At 41.8% G+C, this 18,044-nt stretch overlaps 1 protein-coding gene across 3 annotated transcripts in view; it reads right to left on the reverse strand.

The window, feature by feature from the left end:
• Positions 1–18,044, reverse strand: part of LOC109923508 (catenin alpha-2-like) — a 437,044-nt gene that overhangs the window by 358,735 nt on the left and 60,265 nt on the right. For all 3 annotated transcript variants that reach the window (XM_048602775.1, XM_048602784.1, XM_020523539.2), the window contains exon 3: positions 13,924–14,119. In XM_048602775.1, the coding sequence (XP_048458732.1) occupies positions 13,924–14,119 (196 nt within the window). The remainder of the gene's footprint in view (positions 1–13,923; positions 14,120–18,044) is intronic.

Genomic DNA, 18,044 nt, shown 5'->3' on the forward strand with positions numbered 1-18,044 from the left:
CTAGCCAATTTCTGATCCAAACCGCTAAATCACCCTCAATCCCATGCAATCATCCAACGTAATATGCAGGCTTTACTTTTCTGTCAGTCTCATCCACATCAGGGAAACCAGATAAAAACCAAAAGAACTGCAGATGCTGTAAATCAGGAATAAAAACAAAAGTTGGCCTATCTACATACTGTGTCAGGAAACCCTCCTGCACACATTGGACAAAAACTGACCCATCTGAAGTACTCGACCTATAGCATTTCCAGTCAATATTTGGAAAGTTAAAGTCCCCCATAACAACTACCCTGTTACTTTTGTTCCTATCCAGAATCATCTTTGCAATCTTTTCCTCTACATCTCTGGAACTTTTCGGAGGCCTATAGAAAACTCCCAACAGGGTGACCTCTCCTTTCCTGGTTCTAACCTCAGCCCATACTACCTCAGTAGATGAGTTGTCATCAAACCCCCTTTCTGCCACCATAATACTGTCCTTGACTAACAATGCCACACCTCCCCCTCTTTTACCACCTTCCCTGATCTTACTGAAACATCTAAACCCCGGAACCTGCAACAACCATTCCTGTCCCTGCTCTATCCATGTCTCCGAAATGGCCACAACATCGAAGTCCCAGGTACCAACCCATGCTGCAAGTTCACCCACCTTATTCCGGATGCTCCTGGCATTGAAGTAGACACACTTCAAACCACCTTCCTGCCAGGGAAGAACACAAGTTTTTAACACCCATTTTGATCACTTTGAAAGAAACTATCTGTTGTCAATTCTAGATTATGCTTCCCACATACAATAGTTAGAATAGGGCTATACTGTATGAGTGCTGCAATTGAGAAAATGAAATCATTTAGCAATAGCGAAAGAACAGAATATTGCTTTGCTGAGTATTTCCTATCTACAAGTCCCTAATTAAGGAAACTATTCTTTCTGAAATACCAAAGTTGCTAAAGAATGCAATGCTTGTTTTCAAGTCTAATAGCAACTGCATTTTTAGCAGTAGTGAGATAAAAGGAATCCAGACTAGAGCATACAAACCTTCAAAAATGGAAACTCGTTACAATATTATGATCAATCTTGACCTTTTGTTTTCCAATCAAAACATGTAAACCATCCTTTCACTTGCAAATGTGTCAAAACTGATTAAAGTTTTACTAAGGTTAAATGAGTTAGGCTTCAAGTTACTGTAAATGACACAAGCACAGCACAAGAATTTTTCTTTAATTTCCTAGATTTCTTTTGACCTAATTCGACTTTACAGACTTTGGCAGCGTTGCATAATTAATTCTGGTTCAAATGTGACTAAAAGACTTACGAAAACAAAAGTTGCTGGAAAAACAAAATCAGCAGATCTGGCAGCATGTAAGGAGAAAAGGCAGAGTTAACGTTTTGTGTCCAGTCATCCTTCTTCAGAACTGTCACTGGGTGCTGCCAGATCAACCAAGCTGTACGAGCAATTTCTGTTTTCGTAAATCTTCTAGTCATATTGAACTGATTTACAGCATTCACAGTATTCTTGTCAAAAAAATACCCAAAGTACTAACTTCTTTATCGTGGTGGGCTTAATGTTAACAGTAAGATCACTTTAAAATAAAAGCTGCTCTTTCAATTGACTGAGACAACAAGGTGTAGAGCTGGATGAACACAGCAGGCCAAGCAGCATCAGAGGAGCAGGAAGGCTGACAGTCTGTCTCCTCTCCACCTATCTTCTCCTCTATCCATCTGCTATCCGCCTCCCCCTCTCTCCCTATTTATTTCAGAACCCCCTTCCCCTCCCCCATTTCTGAAGGAGGGTCTCGGCCCAAAACGTCAGCCTTCCTGCTCCTCTGATGCTGCTTGGCCTGCTGTGTTCATCCAGCTCTACACCTTGTTGTCTCAGATTCTCCAGCATCTGCAGTTCCTACTATCTCTTTCAATTGACTGATACCGTGGTTAACCTACACATTCTTCAGGCAATTGCAACTTGCATTTATGTAGCGCCTTTAATATAGTGAATTGTCTGAAAGAATTTGAGGATCATCACACAAAAAAAACTTACAAGTCAAATTAATAGCTATTAGTACAAGAATAAAAAAATTGTTTAAATTCTGGAAGGTTTGAAATAAAAACAAAAATGCTAGAAATGCGCTGCAGGTTATACATTATATCTGGTAACAGATGGCAGGCTTAATTTTACATAGGAAGGCAAACATCCAACCTGTATCCCTGGCATAAGAAGTCAGGAATGGATCTGTCTGCACTCAGTCAGCTTGCCTTGTAGTCAACTTACTGCCATTGTGCTTTTAGTTAGGCTGAGACTTCCATCCAAGAGTTAAGTCAAGCCTCCAAGAGTTGGCGGCTACTCAAATAGCCATCCCAGCTGCACCATAAGAAGCAGTGGCAACTGTTGGGTCACAGGCAGTCCACAGAAGAGAAGAGGAGGACCTCAAAGACAAGACTAATCTTAAAGGTATCACCTGGGCCACGTTGGCAAGAAGCCACCAATTAAAAAGGGAGGGTCAACCAAAGGATACAGGGCGCCCTAACAGCAGACACATCCCATCCTACACGCCTACACAGTGTCACTGGGCACAATTCTCCCTCAACAGCAATGAGTGAAGGCCCTTAAGTGTTCATTAATTGGCAGCTTAAGGGCCTCAACCAACATATCACCATGGGTAAAATATCCCTGGAGGCTAACGGGGGGGGGGGGGGGGGGTGTGGGGGGGAATAAAAAAAAAAAAAACCAAAAAGGGATAATGGCACAAGGCAAAAGCAGATGGTAGCATTCCAAAGTGAATGTTTCTTCCACAACATATGCTTCTTTCATTAATCATCACAATCACCTGCTACCCTTCCTATGCTTTCTAATCAACTTGTTCAAGTAGGTTATTACATACCTCTGGAGCAAGTGGAATTTGAACCCAGGTCCCTTGGCTCAGAGATAGGGCCATTACCACTGCAGCACAAGAACCCTCCTCCTACCCTTCCTATGCAAGTGCTCGAGATGTATCACTTGTTCTCCTACCTCTTCCTTCTCACCATTCAAGCCCTGAGGTACCTTGAAATTCTAATCCATTTATCAATTTAATTCTCCATACCACACCTTTTTTTTTTATTAAAAAGAACCCATTCATGGAATGTTACCAAGGCTACCCTTACACCCTTTCTTGAATAAGGGCATTCCTCTCCAATCCGACAGAGCCTACCTCATTAAGGAAGATTTGGAAGATCATGGCAAAACCTTCAATTATCTTCACCCCAACTTCAGTTAGCATCATGGGATGCAAGCAGATTATCCACTTGAAACACATGCAGCCTTTCCAGTACCTTGCAGCTCTCAATCTTCACACCATCCTACTTCTAAGCCATCTCAGATTATACCAATATTTAGTCAGTCCACAATTGCAAATCTAAGTACAGACACCTAAATTGAGACATTAAGTTGATTTCTTGCACTTATGCTGAACTTAATAGGAGGACTACAGAAGGCCCACAGAGATGTCAAAAAGTGGAAGTGTGACAGCATTGAAATGGTAAGTATCGACAAGCTCAGAAATTATGGACAGAAAAGACATTCAGCAAAGCAAATAACTTACAATCACAAAAACCAGCCTTCCTTCCATTGACAACATGTTATGGAGCTAGAGGAACACAGGAGGTCAGGCAGCAAGTAGGAAAGACTTTCCTATTCCTGATGCTACCTGACCTGCTGTGTTCCTTCAGCTCCACACTGTGTTGACTCTGACTCCAGCGTCTGCAGTTCTTGCTATCTCTTCCTTTCATTGACTCCATCTAGACTTCCCACTGCCTCGGGAAAGCAGCCAACATAATTAAAAACCCCTCCCACCCTGGGTATACATTTTTTCACCCTCTTCCAACAGCAGAAGATACAACCATTTAAAAACACGTACCAACAGATTTAAGAAGAGCTTCTTCCCTGCTGTTGTCAGACTTATGAATGAATCTCTCATATTAGAGTTGATCCTTCACTGTCGCTCTAATATGATATTCTGCACTGTTCTATTACCCTGATGCACTTATATATGATTTGCCAGGATAGCACACAAAACAACACTTGACTGTATCTCGGTACATGTGACAATAATAAACAAATCAAATCATCTAATTTTTGTCTGGTTTCCCTGGAAAAGCTCAGCAGGTCTGTCAGTCAGCATTTGTGAACAAAAAATCAGATCTAACATTTCGGATCCGGTGACCCTTCCTCAGAACCGGACCCGAAACATTAACTTGGATTGTTTTTTTCTTCATATCTACTGCCAGGCCTGCTGAGCTTTTCAAGCAACTTTTGTTTTTATTCCTGATTTACAGCATCTGCAGTTCTTTTGGTTTTTATCTGGTTTCCCTGATGTGGATGAGACTGACAGAAAAGTAAAGCCTGCATATTACGTTGGATGATTGCATCTAAATAGCTATCATACGCATAAAGAGCATTTGTGGCATTTTTTTAAAAAAACAGCAGTGCGGCGTGGAATGAAAAGGACAGACACTTGCATCCTCTGTGGAAGTATAGAGAAGTGGCAGAAGAAAATGAGTGAACAGGTCAGACATCAGCTGTCCTCCCTGTTCTCAAAAAGGATCATTGGTGTTGGAGGAGCCAAACTGCACAATTCGCAACTCGCATGAAAATTACCCTCTCGCTAAATCTAAAAACAGACTGACACTGCTTCCAATTTTTATAAAGATAATGAATATCACTAGTCTGAAAGATCACTGGCCCAAGAACTTTTGTCAAAATAATGATGAGGCAGTGTACCTTTTAATTGGTATCTTTAGTTTTATAACTTGTAACAAACTTCTCTGACACTGAAACCTAACTATGCCAAACATGGAGTCTAACAAAGTTGTTGGAGACTTTAAGAGTATCAGATTTAAAATAAAACCTAATGTATAACTTTTAGCATTCCATTCTTTTTACTCCTTTCTTGATTTCTTTTTCTGCACATGATTTGAAATTAAACTCACCCATTCTAAAGTTTCTTTATTAGACCTTGGGCAGATAATGAGCTATACAACAACAGGCAGCTGAGGGATCAAGAGTGAGTAAAATTAAGCAGAGCCATGATGTGCTGGCTCATTGATCTATTTGCCTCAAGGCATTTTACCAGTCATTGGGATGGATGCAGAAGGCAGAACCATTTTAGATGGCATGAAAGACCATTTTACAGGTTCACTGTATTTTATCAATGGCAGACAACTCACATTACATGGAAATTCTACACACTTCAGGAAACCAAGCCAGGAGGACCATCTATTGCAAACTCAATCACATAAAGAAGGGAGGTTATGGGCAGGGACAGCATTTCTTTGGCCCCTCTACTCCTCGACCCAATATATGTGGCTCAGTTCTATTTATCTGGCCCAGTTTCCAAGATTTCTTCCATACCCAACAGTGACCACCTCTGTCAAAGGGGTTGCTGAGGTATCAGAGCGTCAGCCCTGAATGAACCAGATGCATTAGCCTGCAGCTTCAGCAACTTTATTCCATTAATTTGCTAGAATTCTTCAAAAATTAAACAAGCAATGTGGATATCGGGGATCCTTCAGATGTAGTGTATCTGGACTACCAGGAGGCATTCGATAAAGGTGCTATACAAAAGGTTACTGCACAAGCTAAGATTACATGGGGTTGGGCTAGAGCGTTGAGATAAATGAGTCTTTTTCTGGCTGGCAAGATGTAATCAGTAAGGTACTACAGGGTTTGGTCCTGGACCCCAACCATTTACAATTCATATTAATGACCTGGATGCAGAAATAGAAAATCGTATGGCCAAATTTGCAGGTGGTACTATAATAGGTGAAACACCAAGGTACAATTTAAAATAAAAAACTTACAAGTAGATATGGATAGGTTAGGTAAATGGGTCAAAATTTCACAGATGGAGCTTCACGTGGATAAGTGTAAGGTTAGAAAGGCAAGTTATTATCTAAATGGAGAGAAATTTCACTGCATTTTTGGTGTAGAGGAATCTGGATACGTTCCTGCACAAACTGTGAAAACTAGTATGCAGGTACAGCAGCTTATAAAAGGAAGACAAATGGAGTTTTGGCATTTAAATGCTAAAGAAACAAAATGAAAGCAGGGAGGTGTAGCTCTAACTGTACAAGGCATTAGTGAGACCACATGAGATTGATTGCAGAGAGGAGGGGTAAAAGGAAATTGAGAATTTTAGGTCTACATTTGAGTTTAGAAGAACAAGACCAGATTTAATGGGGGTGGCACGGTGGCTCAGTGGTTAGCACTGCTGTCTCAGACCCGGGCTCAATCCCAGCCTCGGACAACTGTCTGTGTGGAGTTTGCACATTCTCCCAGTGTCTGCACGAGTTTCCTCCCACAGCCCAAAGATGTGCAGGTTAGGTGGACTGGCCATGCTAAATTGCCTACAGTGTCTAGGGTGGAAAATACAGGAATAGGGTAAGGGGTGAGTCTGGGTAGGATGCTCTTCAGAGGATCGGTATGGACTCGATGGGCCAAATGGCCTGCTTTCATACTGCCGGGATTCTATATAGAATCATTAGATTCTATAATGAAATATACAAGACAGAGTAGACACAGAGATTATTCTCAATTGTTCCACAAGAGGAAACAAGAGCTCACAGGTTTTAGGAAAGAAGGTAGCAGATTAAAAACAGATCAAGAGAACCTTCAAATGGCTGTAAATCTGTGGAATTTCATTCCTTTGGGAGTATGGTGGATGCTGAAGATTGATTGTTAATTTTCTTTAACTGACCACTATCCATTTCTATCCATTCTTAACATGAAGCATTTCTTGGTCAAATCAGATAAGGAACGTATTCTTCTTGTCCTCAAACCAGGATGACAATTTTTGTCTTCAATCTGTAACTTCTCAACAGGTTCACAACTTTCAGCAATGAAATTGAAACAGCCTTGACGACAAGCTATGCTCTCCGCCTTTTCCAAACCCTGGCACCCCAACACCTCATCTTCACCATGGACGTACAGTCCCTTTACACCTGCATCCCCCATACAGAGGGCCTAAAAGCCCTCTGCTTTTACCTCTCCCACAGGCCCAACCAGTCCCCCTCCACAAACTCTCATTCGCTTAGCGGAACTGGTCTTCACCCTCAACGATTTTTCCTTTGATTCCTCCCACTCTCTACAAACCAAAGTGGTGGTTATGGGCACCTGCATGGGCCCAAGTTATGCCTGCGTCTTTGTAGGATTTGTGGAATAGTCCCTCTTCCACAGTTACACCAGCACCAACCCTCACCCCTTTCTCCGCTTTATTGATGACTGCATCGGTGTTGCCTCGTGCGCCCCTAAGAAGTTCAAGCAGTTCATCAACTTTGCCAACATCTTCCATCCAGCCGTCAAATTCACCTAGGCCATTTCAGATACCTCCCTCTCCTTCCTGGAACTCTCCGTCTCCATCTCTGGAAAACGACTCACCACTGACATCCATTTCAAACCCAGACTCCCACATCTACCTCAACTACACCTCTTCTCACCCACTCTCCTATAAAATTGATATTCCATACTTTCAATTCCTCCACCTCTGCTCCCAGGATGAGGTGTTTTACTCCAGGACATCCTGGGATCCTCCTACTTAAGGGACTGGAATTTCCCCTCCTCTGTAATTAAGAATGTTCTCAACCACATCTCTTCCATTTCCCGCACTTCTGCCCTCAAACCCCCTGCCCCCAACAACAACAAGGATGGGGTCCCCTTAGTACTCCCGGATCACTTCACCACCCTCCGAAACCAACGAATCATCCTCCGACATTTCCGACAGCTTTAATCAGACCCCACCACCAAAAAGATATTTCCCTCCCCACCCCTCTCAGTCATCAGCTCTACACTCCCTACCAACTTCTCCACCACACCTGGTTCCTTTCCCTGCGACCGCAAGAGGTACAACACCTGCCCCTACACATCCCCCCTTAGCTCCAAGGCCCCAAACAATCCTTCCAGATCCAGCAGAGATATCACCTGCGTTTCATCCAACCTGTTCTATTGTGTCCATTGTTCCTATATCAGAGAGGCCAAACGCAGATTCAGTGACTGTTTCGTGGAGCATTTACGTTCTGCACACACCAACCAACCCGACCTTCAGTTGCAATCTATTTTAATTCCCCATCCCACTTCCCTGGTGACATGCCCATTCTTGGCTTCCTGCACTGTCAGAGGGAGGCCAAACATAAACTGGAGGAACGACACTTGATGTTTCGCCTTGGAAGATTATAGCCCAATGGCCTCAATATTGACTTCACCAGCTTCAAAATCCCTCCACCCCCAGCCTTATCAGTGTCCAGCCCTCCCCCTCGATCTGATCTGATCTAATCTTCATCTTCCTACTCACCTATCCGATCCACCCTTCCCACTGAACAATCACAATAACCTCCTACCTGCATCCACCTAACACCATCCAACCTACCTTCCCCCAGCCCCACCCACCTCTCTCGGTTTACTTCTGGGCTCCCCTCCCCCTCCCCAGTCCTGACAAACGATTTCAGCCTGAAATGTTGACATTCCTGCTCCTCAGATGCTGTCTGATCCACTGTTTTCCAGTTTCACATCTATTAACTCTGGCTTCCAGTATCTGCAGTCCTTACCTGTCTCCACGACAAGCAGAGAGTCTAGTTTCACCAATTCTATTGATCAGTATTATTCTAGTTCTCTCTAGATTACAAAATCTAGAACAATTCTTTGGGGATTCTTTTTCCTGAAATAAACCGCATTTCTTCAGAACATCGTTTCACTGCTGCTAGCTCAGACCAGGGGATGGGAAGTAGTAAAAGGTGGAATAGAATTTTGTATCTCAAAATAGCAACTACTGATTCAGCCACAAATTGCAACACAATCTTGAACTGAACTTCAAGCTTTTGCTCCTGAATAGCAGAGCAATAAGACATTTTCTGGTGCAGGTATTTTTCAAATCAGAACACGTTGCTCTTATTCTATTCACAGACTTGGCCTCTTATCAATCACGCATTTTTGACTAAGTACTACAATTCAACCAAACTTAATGTCTCCATTAAGTAATGACAAACCCGCTGAATAACTATTATACAATATGATTCTTCACATTAATTTCCAATGAATATACTATACTTCAATAGTACAGGCCAAAAAGATACAGCACAAGTACACTTTTGGCACAAGCTTCCGGAAGTTAAGAGAAGAGACAAAAATTCAGAAAGCAAAATGCTGTGAATGCTGGAGATCAGAAATTAAAATAACAGAATGTGCTGGAGGACCTCAGCAGGTTTGGAGGAATCTATGGAGAGAGAAACCAAGTTAATGGTCCTAGTTCAATGACTTTTTCTATTCTGAAGAGTCATAATTAGACTTGAAATGCTAACTCGATTTCTCTCCACAAATTCTGCCAGTTGAATTTTTCCAGCATCTGTTATTATTTAATAAAAAAGGCACATGTCCTATCCAGTCAATCCAAGTTGGTGCTTATTATTAGTCCCATGCGTTCAAAATAAGAAAGAACAGTAAAAAGACAAAATCAATCACCCTGTACTTGAATTTAGAACAAGACAGAGGCATTAACAGCGCAAATATAGGCTAAAAGGGTATGATCTTATACCCATTATAATGACATAGTTACAGGAGATCAAAACTGAGAACTTGCTATGCAGAGCCTATGATTTTTAAAAAGGGCAGGCAGGAAGGACAGGATGGTTGGGGAGCATTGTAGGTAGGGGATGGAATTAAAAATACCTTGAATTCAAAAGATACAGAATCCATAGGGATAGAAGGAAGAAATAAAGATGGAAAGAAGATAGCGGTAGGAGTAATCTATAGGCCTCTAACATTTGCTAGATGGTAGGGCAGACAATAAAACAGGCATGTAACAAAGGCAATACATTATTCATAGGTGACTTTAATCTTTATGTGGATTGGCATAATCAGATTGGCAGGGAAAGCCATGAGGAAGAACTCATTAAGTGCATTCGGGACAGATTCATTGATCAATATGTGATGGATCCAACTAGGAAAAAGGGTATCTTGGATCAGGTAATGCATAATGAGGCAGATTTACTGATTGATCTCAGAGTATAAAATTCCCGTGGAAACTGATCACAACATAGTAGAATTTAGCATTCAATTTGACAGGGGAAGTTTTTAAAAAAATGAACAGAAGTTGACCGAAAACATAATAAGAGGGAGAAAACAAACTTTGAGACTAAACTTGCAAGTGATATCAAAGAAGGACAACAAGACTTTCCTGAAGTTAATAAAATGGAAGCGAGAACCCAAAGTTAATACAGAACTTGTAGATAACAAGGCTCAGGAAATAAGCAAGGTCATGTACAACTGAGTGTGGCATCAAGGAGTCCTAGCAAAAACTGCATTCAATGAGAATCAGAGGACAAACTCTCCACTGGTTGGAGTCATACCTGACAATAGGAAGATGGGTGTCGCTGGAGAGAATCAGTCATCTCAGCTCCAAGACATCTCTTCAGGAGTTCCTCAGTATAGTGTCCTAGGCACAACCATCTTCAGCTGCTTCAATAACCTGCTCTTTGTCAGAAGGGAGGATGTTCGGTGATGCTCCCACAATGTTCACTACCGTTCCTGACTCCTCAGCAGACCATGTTCAAACGCAACAAGCTTTAGAGAATATCCAGGCTTGAGCTGATACGTGGCAAGTAACGTTGACATCAAAGTTCCAGGCGATGACCATCTCCAATAACAAGCAAAACTAACCATCATGCCTGGACAACTAATGCATTGCCATCAATGAATTGCACACTAACATCTTCCTGGAGGTTACCAGTGACCAGAAACTCAACTGCACTTTCCATATAAGTAAGGCAGAGGCTACGAATATTGCAGCAAGTGATTCATGTCCTGACTCCCAAAGTTTGTCCACCATCTACAGGGCACCAGTCAGGAGTGTGATGGAATACTCTCCAGCTGCCTTGATGAGTGCTACTCCAACAACAAATCAAGAAGCTTGACACCATCCAAGACAAAAGCAACCCACTTGATTGGCAGCACATTCACAAGCATCCACTCCCTCCATCACTGAAGCTGAGCACACACTGCTGCTACTATCTATCTATTGAGATTTGTCAAAGGTCCTCAGATAGCACCTTCCAAGTTTACAACCACTTCCACTTAGAAGGACAAAGGCAACAGATACATGGAACACCACCACCTGCAAGTTCCTCTCCAAGCCACTCACCATCCTAACTTGGAAATACATCATCATTCCTTCACTGTCAATGGGTTAAAATTCTGTAATTCCCTCCCAAATGACATTGTGGGTCTACCTACAGCACATGGACTGCGGCAGTTCATGAAGGCGCTCAGTACCACCTTCTCAAGGGCAACTAAGGACAGTCAATAAATGCCGGCCAGCTCGGTATGCCCATGTCACACATCATAGAAAAATAATAATAATGATGGAGAACCTACAAATAGTTCACGACTCACAGCAAAGATGAATTCCATGAGATAATAAGGCGTGGAGCTGGATGAACACAGCAGGCCAGGCAGCATCAGAGGAGCAGGAAAGGTGACGTTTCAGGTCTGGACCCTTCTTCAGAAATAGGGGAGGGGAAGGGGGCTCTGAAATAAATAGAGAGAGGAGGAGGTGATGATAGAAGGTGGTGGATAGTGGAGCAGATAGGTGGAGAGAAGACGGACAGGTCAAGGACGTGGGGATGAAGCCAGTAAAGGTGCGCGTAGGTAGGGAGTTGGGATGGGGGTTGGTCAGTGAGGAGGGTAGGGGTGGGTAGGTGTGAGGGAAGACTGATTGGTCAAGGAGGCGGGGATGAGGCTAGTAGAGGTGAGGTGTGAAAGGTAGGACGTGGGGGTGGGGGGTTGGTCAGTGAGGTGGGAGGAGCAGAAAGGTTGGAGAAAAGATGGACAGGTCAAGGAGGCGGGGACGAGACAGGGGCGCTGGTCTTAGGATGAGGTCGGGGGTGGGGAGATTTTGAAGCTTGTAAAGTCCACATTGAGACCATTGGGTTGTAGGGTTCCCAGGCGGAATAGGAGGTGCTGTTCCTCCATTTTTCGGGTGGCATTGTTGTGGCACTGGAGGAGGCTCAGGATGGACATGTCGTCCAAGGAGTGGGAGGGGGAGTTGAAGTGGTTCGCGACTGGGAGGTGTTGTCGTTTGTCATGAACCGAGCGTAGGTGCTCCACAAAGCAAAGCAGTCTCCAAGCCTTTGCTTGGTTTCCCTGATGTAGAGGCGGCCACATCGGGAACAGCGGATACAATATACCACATTAGCAGACGTGCAGGTGAACATCCGTTTAATGTGGAAGGTTTTTTTGGGGCCTGGGATGGAGGTGAGGGGGACAGTGTAGGGGCAGGTGTAGCACCTCCTGTGGTTGCAGGAAAAGGTGCCGGGGATGGTGGGGCTAGTGAGGAGTGTGGAGCGGACAAGGGAGTTGCGGAGAGAGTGGTCCCTCCGGAAAGCAGATAAGGGTGGGGAGGGAAATATATCCTTGGAAAATTTATCCCAAAGATAAATTCCAGTGAGGAAGGAGAATTCTGGGAGGTGGACAAGCTAACCACAGTTAGACAAGTTTGACTAGTCTATTGCTACTTCCCTCAGTCTCTAATTTCTCCTAATCAATCACACGGCCAACATTTACATCAACTTCAAATCTCTAAAGCATTTCATATCTGTATTAATGTTTTTTTTGCAAAAAGCATTTTTGAATTACAAAGATTTCTGGTTGCACCAAATCCACTCCAACAAAGAAAATCTTGTTCCGCATTGTCTCCAGGGCATCCCTCCACACAAATACAGAAGACTGGAATTGTTTTGAAACACACAAATAAGATTTCAAATATTCCAACGTGGGCATATGGAAACCAAAACAACTAAAACAGGAACTGGGGAGGCGATGGTCTAGTGGTATTGTTGCTGGACTATTCATCCAGAGACCCAGGTAATGCTCTAGGGACCCAGGTTTGAATCCTGCCACGGCTGATGGAGGAATTTGAATTCAAAAAAAGAAATCTGGAATTAAGAGTCTAACAATTACCATAAATCCATTGCCAATTGTTGGAAAAACCCATCTGGTTCACTAATGTCCTTTAGGGAAGGAAACTGCTATTCTTACATGGTCTGGCCTACGTGACTCCAGACCCACAGCAATGTGGTTGATTCTTAACTGCCCTCTGGATAATTAGGGATGGGCAATAAATGCTGCCTGGTCAGTGATGCCCATATCCCGTAAATGAATAAAAAGGCAAAAAAAGAGAAATAATTTAACATGTTTAATGCAGACAAAGAAGCAATATGCTTTCTGAAATATGACTTCAAAGCTTTTTAATCACAAATTAATAAGGGATCTGACTTTTCCTCAAACTTAAAAATATACTAATTGCATCAAGTAGCTTTAAGCTACTTACTTTTCTGTAAAGTGGTAAAATTGCAATATGTAAATCCCACAACAATTCACTGATGAGATAACCAATTGCAATGGTAAGTACGGTTTCAGTTACTTTGCTTGTAAATGAAGCGTAATAAATGTTTCATTACAATATTTCACAATCAATACTGTCACAGAGGCTGAGCTGTATAGCCTCTGGCACAACTCATTACCTTTCACTCCATATTTAATTTGTGAAATTTGCATGTTTGGTTGCAGATCTAAACTCAAATGACAATGATCACACTCAGGCAGATATAATCCAACACTATCTACTGACTCCTTCTCCTAAATGCTTGTGAGATTAGCTGTTGAGGCCAGGATTTAACTTTCAGATCCATCTCTTCAAATGGCCTGTCTATAGTCATTCAACGCCACAGCAAGCATCAGATGTTGTTAATGAATGAAAAGGAGAAAATAAACCTTCCCCCACTAAAAAAAAGTTGCATAGTACAATCATTATAAAGGAAGACAAACAGCACTAATCACTCATGTGCATTTACAATCCCTTCAACCAGAATACTGCGTAACTACACTTAAACCAAAAAATACACACCTTGTTTACGTACATCATCCACAGCCACTAGAAGCTCCTCCTTCAGATCCTGGCTCTCCTTTGCAATCTGGTCCCCCTTCTCTAAAAAATTCTGAGTAGCTTGTTCTACAGAAGCAGCCAGTACATGTGCTTTCTTGGATCGACCTTTCTTTTTACTTGATGGACCCTTGCTGCTTGTATTCACGAGGGTGGTTACCTAAAGATAATAAAAGCAAATTAAATAATTTATGAACAATTTATATCTTCATAACTGACTGTAAACTCCCAAGGAGTTTTGCACAGATCTATAAATTCACATTTTTTTTTAAATGACAAAAAACAGTATTGCAGCATTCCTTCATGTTTATGGCTAAACAAAGTCTTGTGCTGTAAAACTTCAACGGCAATGTTAACAAAGTTAATATTACTAATTCATAACACCAGTCTGACTTCACCACAATTAAAATGGTTCCAAAATCATATTCACAGATAGTACATGGGATTTTGCATCATCTTAAATTATTGGAGGTAAAGTCATCTGCAGTTTCCCAAAGTATGATCTCTGTGAGCAATGCTCCTGATTAAATTGTTAAATCACTTCTCCTGCCTGTCAACCTCGAACAGTTTGTTTGGTTCTACGTAATTTGGTTCAATCACACCAATGTTTCCAGTCCAGCTTGTCGACTGACTGGAAACTGAGTCTGAACTAAAATCACCTCCAATATACACATTAAACAAAAAGGAGAGATTAAAAACTAAAACAACTTGATTGGATAATGCCTTCACAAGATTAGAACATTACACATCACTTTACAGCACTTTCTAAATAGTGGTCACTGATACAATGTATGAAGCAATGCAATAAATAAACATGTTATATTTTAAACTTTAAAAAATAAGAAAACTGATTAAAATAGTATTCTTCAAAACTAAAAGCAAAATTTTCAGTGTGCGTACGGGTCAATTGGTACTACACCAGCCTCTGAATCACAAGGTTTCAGGTTCAAGAGTTCAGAGTTGGAATATGAAAATGAAGGCTACATCTAATGCAGTACTGAAAGAGCACTGCACAGTTACAGTTGCCATCCTTTTGGTGAAATGTAAAGCCATACTCAGATGTCTGCTTGGATTCATGAGAAAGATCCCATGGCAATATTTCAAAGAACACCAAGAGAGTTAATCCGTGAATAAAGGAAAAACATTGTAGATGCTAGAAATATGAAACAAGTACAGAGAATGCTGGAGAATCTCAGTAGGTCTAGCAGGATGTGGAGATTGAAACAGAATTAACATCAAGTCTGAACTTCATGTTTGTTGGGAAGTTAGCCCTGTTTTTCTGACCAATATTCATCCCTCAAATGACAACACAAAAAAAACCTGGATTAATTAAAGTGCTCAGTAAATAGCACCACTTACAGCATCTGCAGAAACGAAGGCATTTGAAATGATTTGATATAGTTTAACCTGCGTAGCAACAATGACACCGAGATTAAACTGGTTGTTCAATTCTTAGAAAATTGAGATCCACAATTTTCAGACTCTTAATGGTTGGGGAATATTTGTGCAAACCAAAGATCAGAAAAATCATACACTGTTTGTAAATAGCTCAAATCAACTGCCAAATGAAACAGAAGTGCGTCCCTCACAAAGCAATGCTGATCCTAACACTAGGGTACCAGCAAAAGACATTGCTTAGCTAGAATGTTAGGAATTCCACATTATAAAAACAGAGCTGCTCAGGAAACTTAATATCTGTCTGCTTATCCTGTAGCAAAAAAGAAATAATCTAACACAATTAAAGCTTAAAGTAATTAAGAAACAAATGTGGTAACTGCCATGATTATTGCTGCCCCATGCTCAAGAGGGCACAATATTTATTTGTGTATATTGCTTCCTATCTTGTGGTTACTGTTCAGGGGCCTATTAGATCATCCCCATGAGGGTCTTCTTTCCCCTACTATTCTTTATGCCCATAGAAACCAAATTGTACATCCATAGCTTGTTACTTTTAAAGGTTTTGCTTATTAAGGTAGTGCCTGACTTTGATCTTATTGGTACCATTAACCACAACCAATAAATTGTCTCCTTCCCATTCCAGGTCCTTCTCCAGCCCAAACCCTGGAAGTGTAGGTAAGACAGTGTTGTCTGGACTCTTAAATCTTTGAAGTGAACAATGTCAATCACCCTCATTCTACTGGTCCCTACCAACGCATTTATTCTTATTTCCCTCCAACTAACCTCAATGGTTTCCAGTATCACGATGCCATGGCTAGTAAGCTTGTCTACCCCAAAACTCTCATTCTCATCCAAACAAGCTAAAAAACCTCAAGTCTGTTGAGCAACTGAAAGGCTGAGGCTACTATGCTCTGCCCAATGGGTTCCCCTACCTGCCTCATTTACGGTATCAACATAAATATAGCCCCACTGCAGCAGACACCAGAAGCAGTGCCACAAAAAGTTCAACATTAAGGCTCTTAAAGGCCTGGTAGAAACAGCCACATACAATCAACTTCTCTCCACAAGCCTAACAACCCTTGGCGACACCGAGTTACAGGATCCCAACAGTCTCTGGTCTGCCCTTAAGGCCACCAATGTCTGCAAAAACCCAGTCAGCCACTCAACCAGAAAATACCAAGATTGGTTTGATGAGAATGATCATGAGATTACGAACTATTAAGCTGAAAGCACATGGCATTTCAGATTATAAAACAACAACTGCACTCATAAGAGAAAAGGCAGGGCTTCAGGTGACTGAAGGCAGAGGTACAAAAACAAACCCACAACAAAGGTCAGGTGGTGGGTGGAGAAAGCACTGGAGGCCCAACAAATGGGCAACAACCATAACATGCATGGTTCCTTCTGTGCTGTCAAGGCCATACGTGGACCAAACACCCAAGTCTCTTCACCACTGCTAGCCAAGGACAGAGTGACTCTGAAAGATAAAGGTCTTGGGGGTATTGCTGAAGTGCTTCCTCTGTTCACCCGGCACTCGCCTGTCGTTTTGAAGCTGGAAGTAGAGTGCCTGCTTGAGGAGTCTCTTGTTGGCCATGTATTTGTCCACTCAGCTTACCCAAATCACACAAAAGCATCCCTGCATCCTTCTCACAGTTAGCTTCCAACTAGCTTTGTGTCATTTGCAAGCTTGGAGATATTACATTTAGTTTCCTTGTTGAAATCATTAATATAGTGTGAATAGCTGGAGTCCTAGCGCTGATCCCCTATAGTACCCCAGCAGTCAGTGCCTGCCATTTGGAAAAGATACATTACTTCTACAGTTCCCTGTCTGCCATCTAGTTTTCTATCCATCTTAATGTTCGAAACTTTCAGATTTATTTCTTTATTTTCTACTTTAAACAAAAAGGAGTCACTGTTCTACAATTACTGAAGCATTCTTTCTACCTTGTTCTTAAGATTCTGTACCTTGGTTCTTGTACCTAAGATGGCACCTTGTGTGGCAACATTACACACTTTTCACTGAACTCCTGTACTTTTGAACTTGAGTACATATGACAAGAAAAATCAAAATTCAAAAATCTTAATAAATTACCCGACATTCCATGCACTTTATTTTTACACACTAATCTGTCGTGTGGACTTTGTTCAAAGCCTTCTGAAAGTCAAATAAAATACATCATTAGAGACAAAAAGCCGGCAGATGCTGGAATCTAAGGCAGACAAACAGGAGGCTGGGAAAACACAGCAAGGCAGCGTCTGGAGAAGGAGAGGTTAACGTTTCAGGTATTACCCTTCTTCAGGGCTGGCTTGCTGTTCTTTTCCAGCCTCCTGTAAATAAAATACATTCATCTGCTCCCCCTTACCAAGTCTACTAGTTAGAATCGTACAGAGACCCTTTGGCTCATTGGGTATTAGTTACATTCTCAAAAGAATTCCAATTGATTTGTTAAGCATGATTTGCCTTTTGTAAATCTGTTTTGACTCTGATCCTGCCACTGTTTTCCAAGTGTTTTGCAATTGAATCTATGATAATGGGCTCTAGCATTTTGCTCACTATCGACATCATGCTGACAGGTCTCTCTGCTTTCATTTTTTAAAAATACAGAGGGGTTACATCAGCTTTCCTCCAATCTGTAGAAACTATTCCACAGTCTATAGACTATTGGAAGTGGACAACCAGTGCATCC

Source organism: Rhincodon typus, chromosome 1 (genome assembly GCF_021869965.1).
Source record: "Rhincodon typus isolate 14 chromosome 1, sRhiTyp1.1, whole genome shotgun sequence".
Classification (NCBI taxonomy): domain Eukaryota; kingdom Metazoa; phylum Chordata; class Chondrichthyes; order Orectolobiformes; family Rhincodontidae; genus Rhincodon; species Rhincodon typus.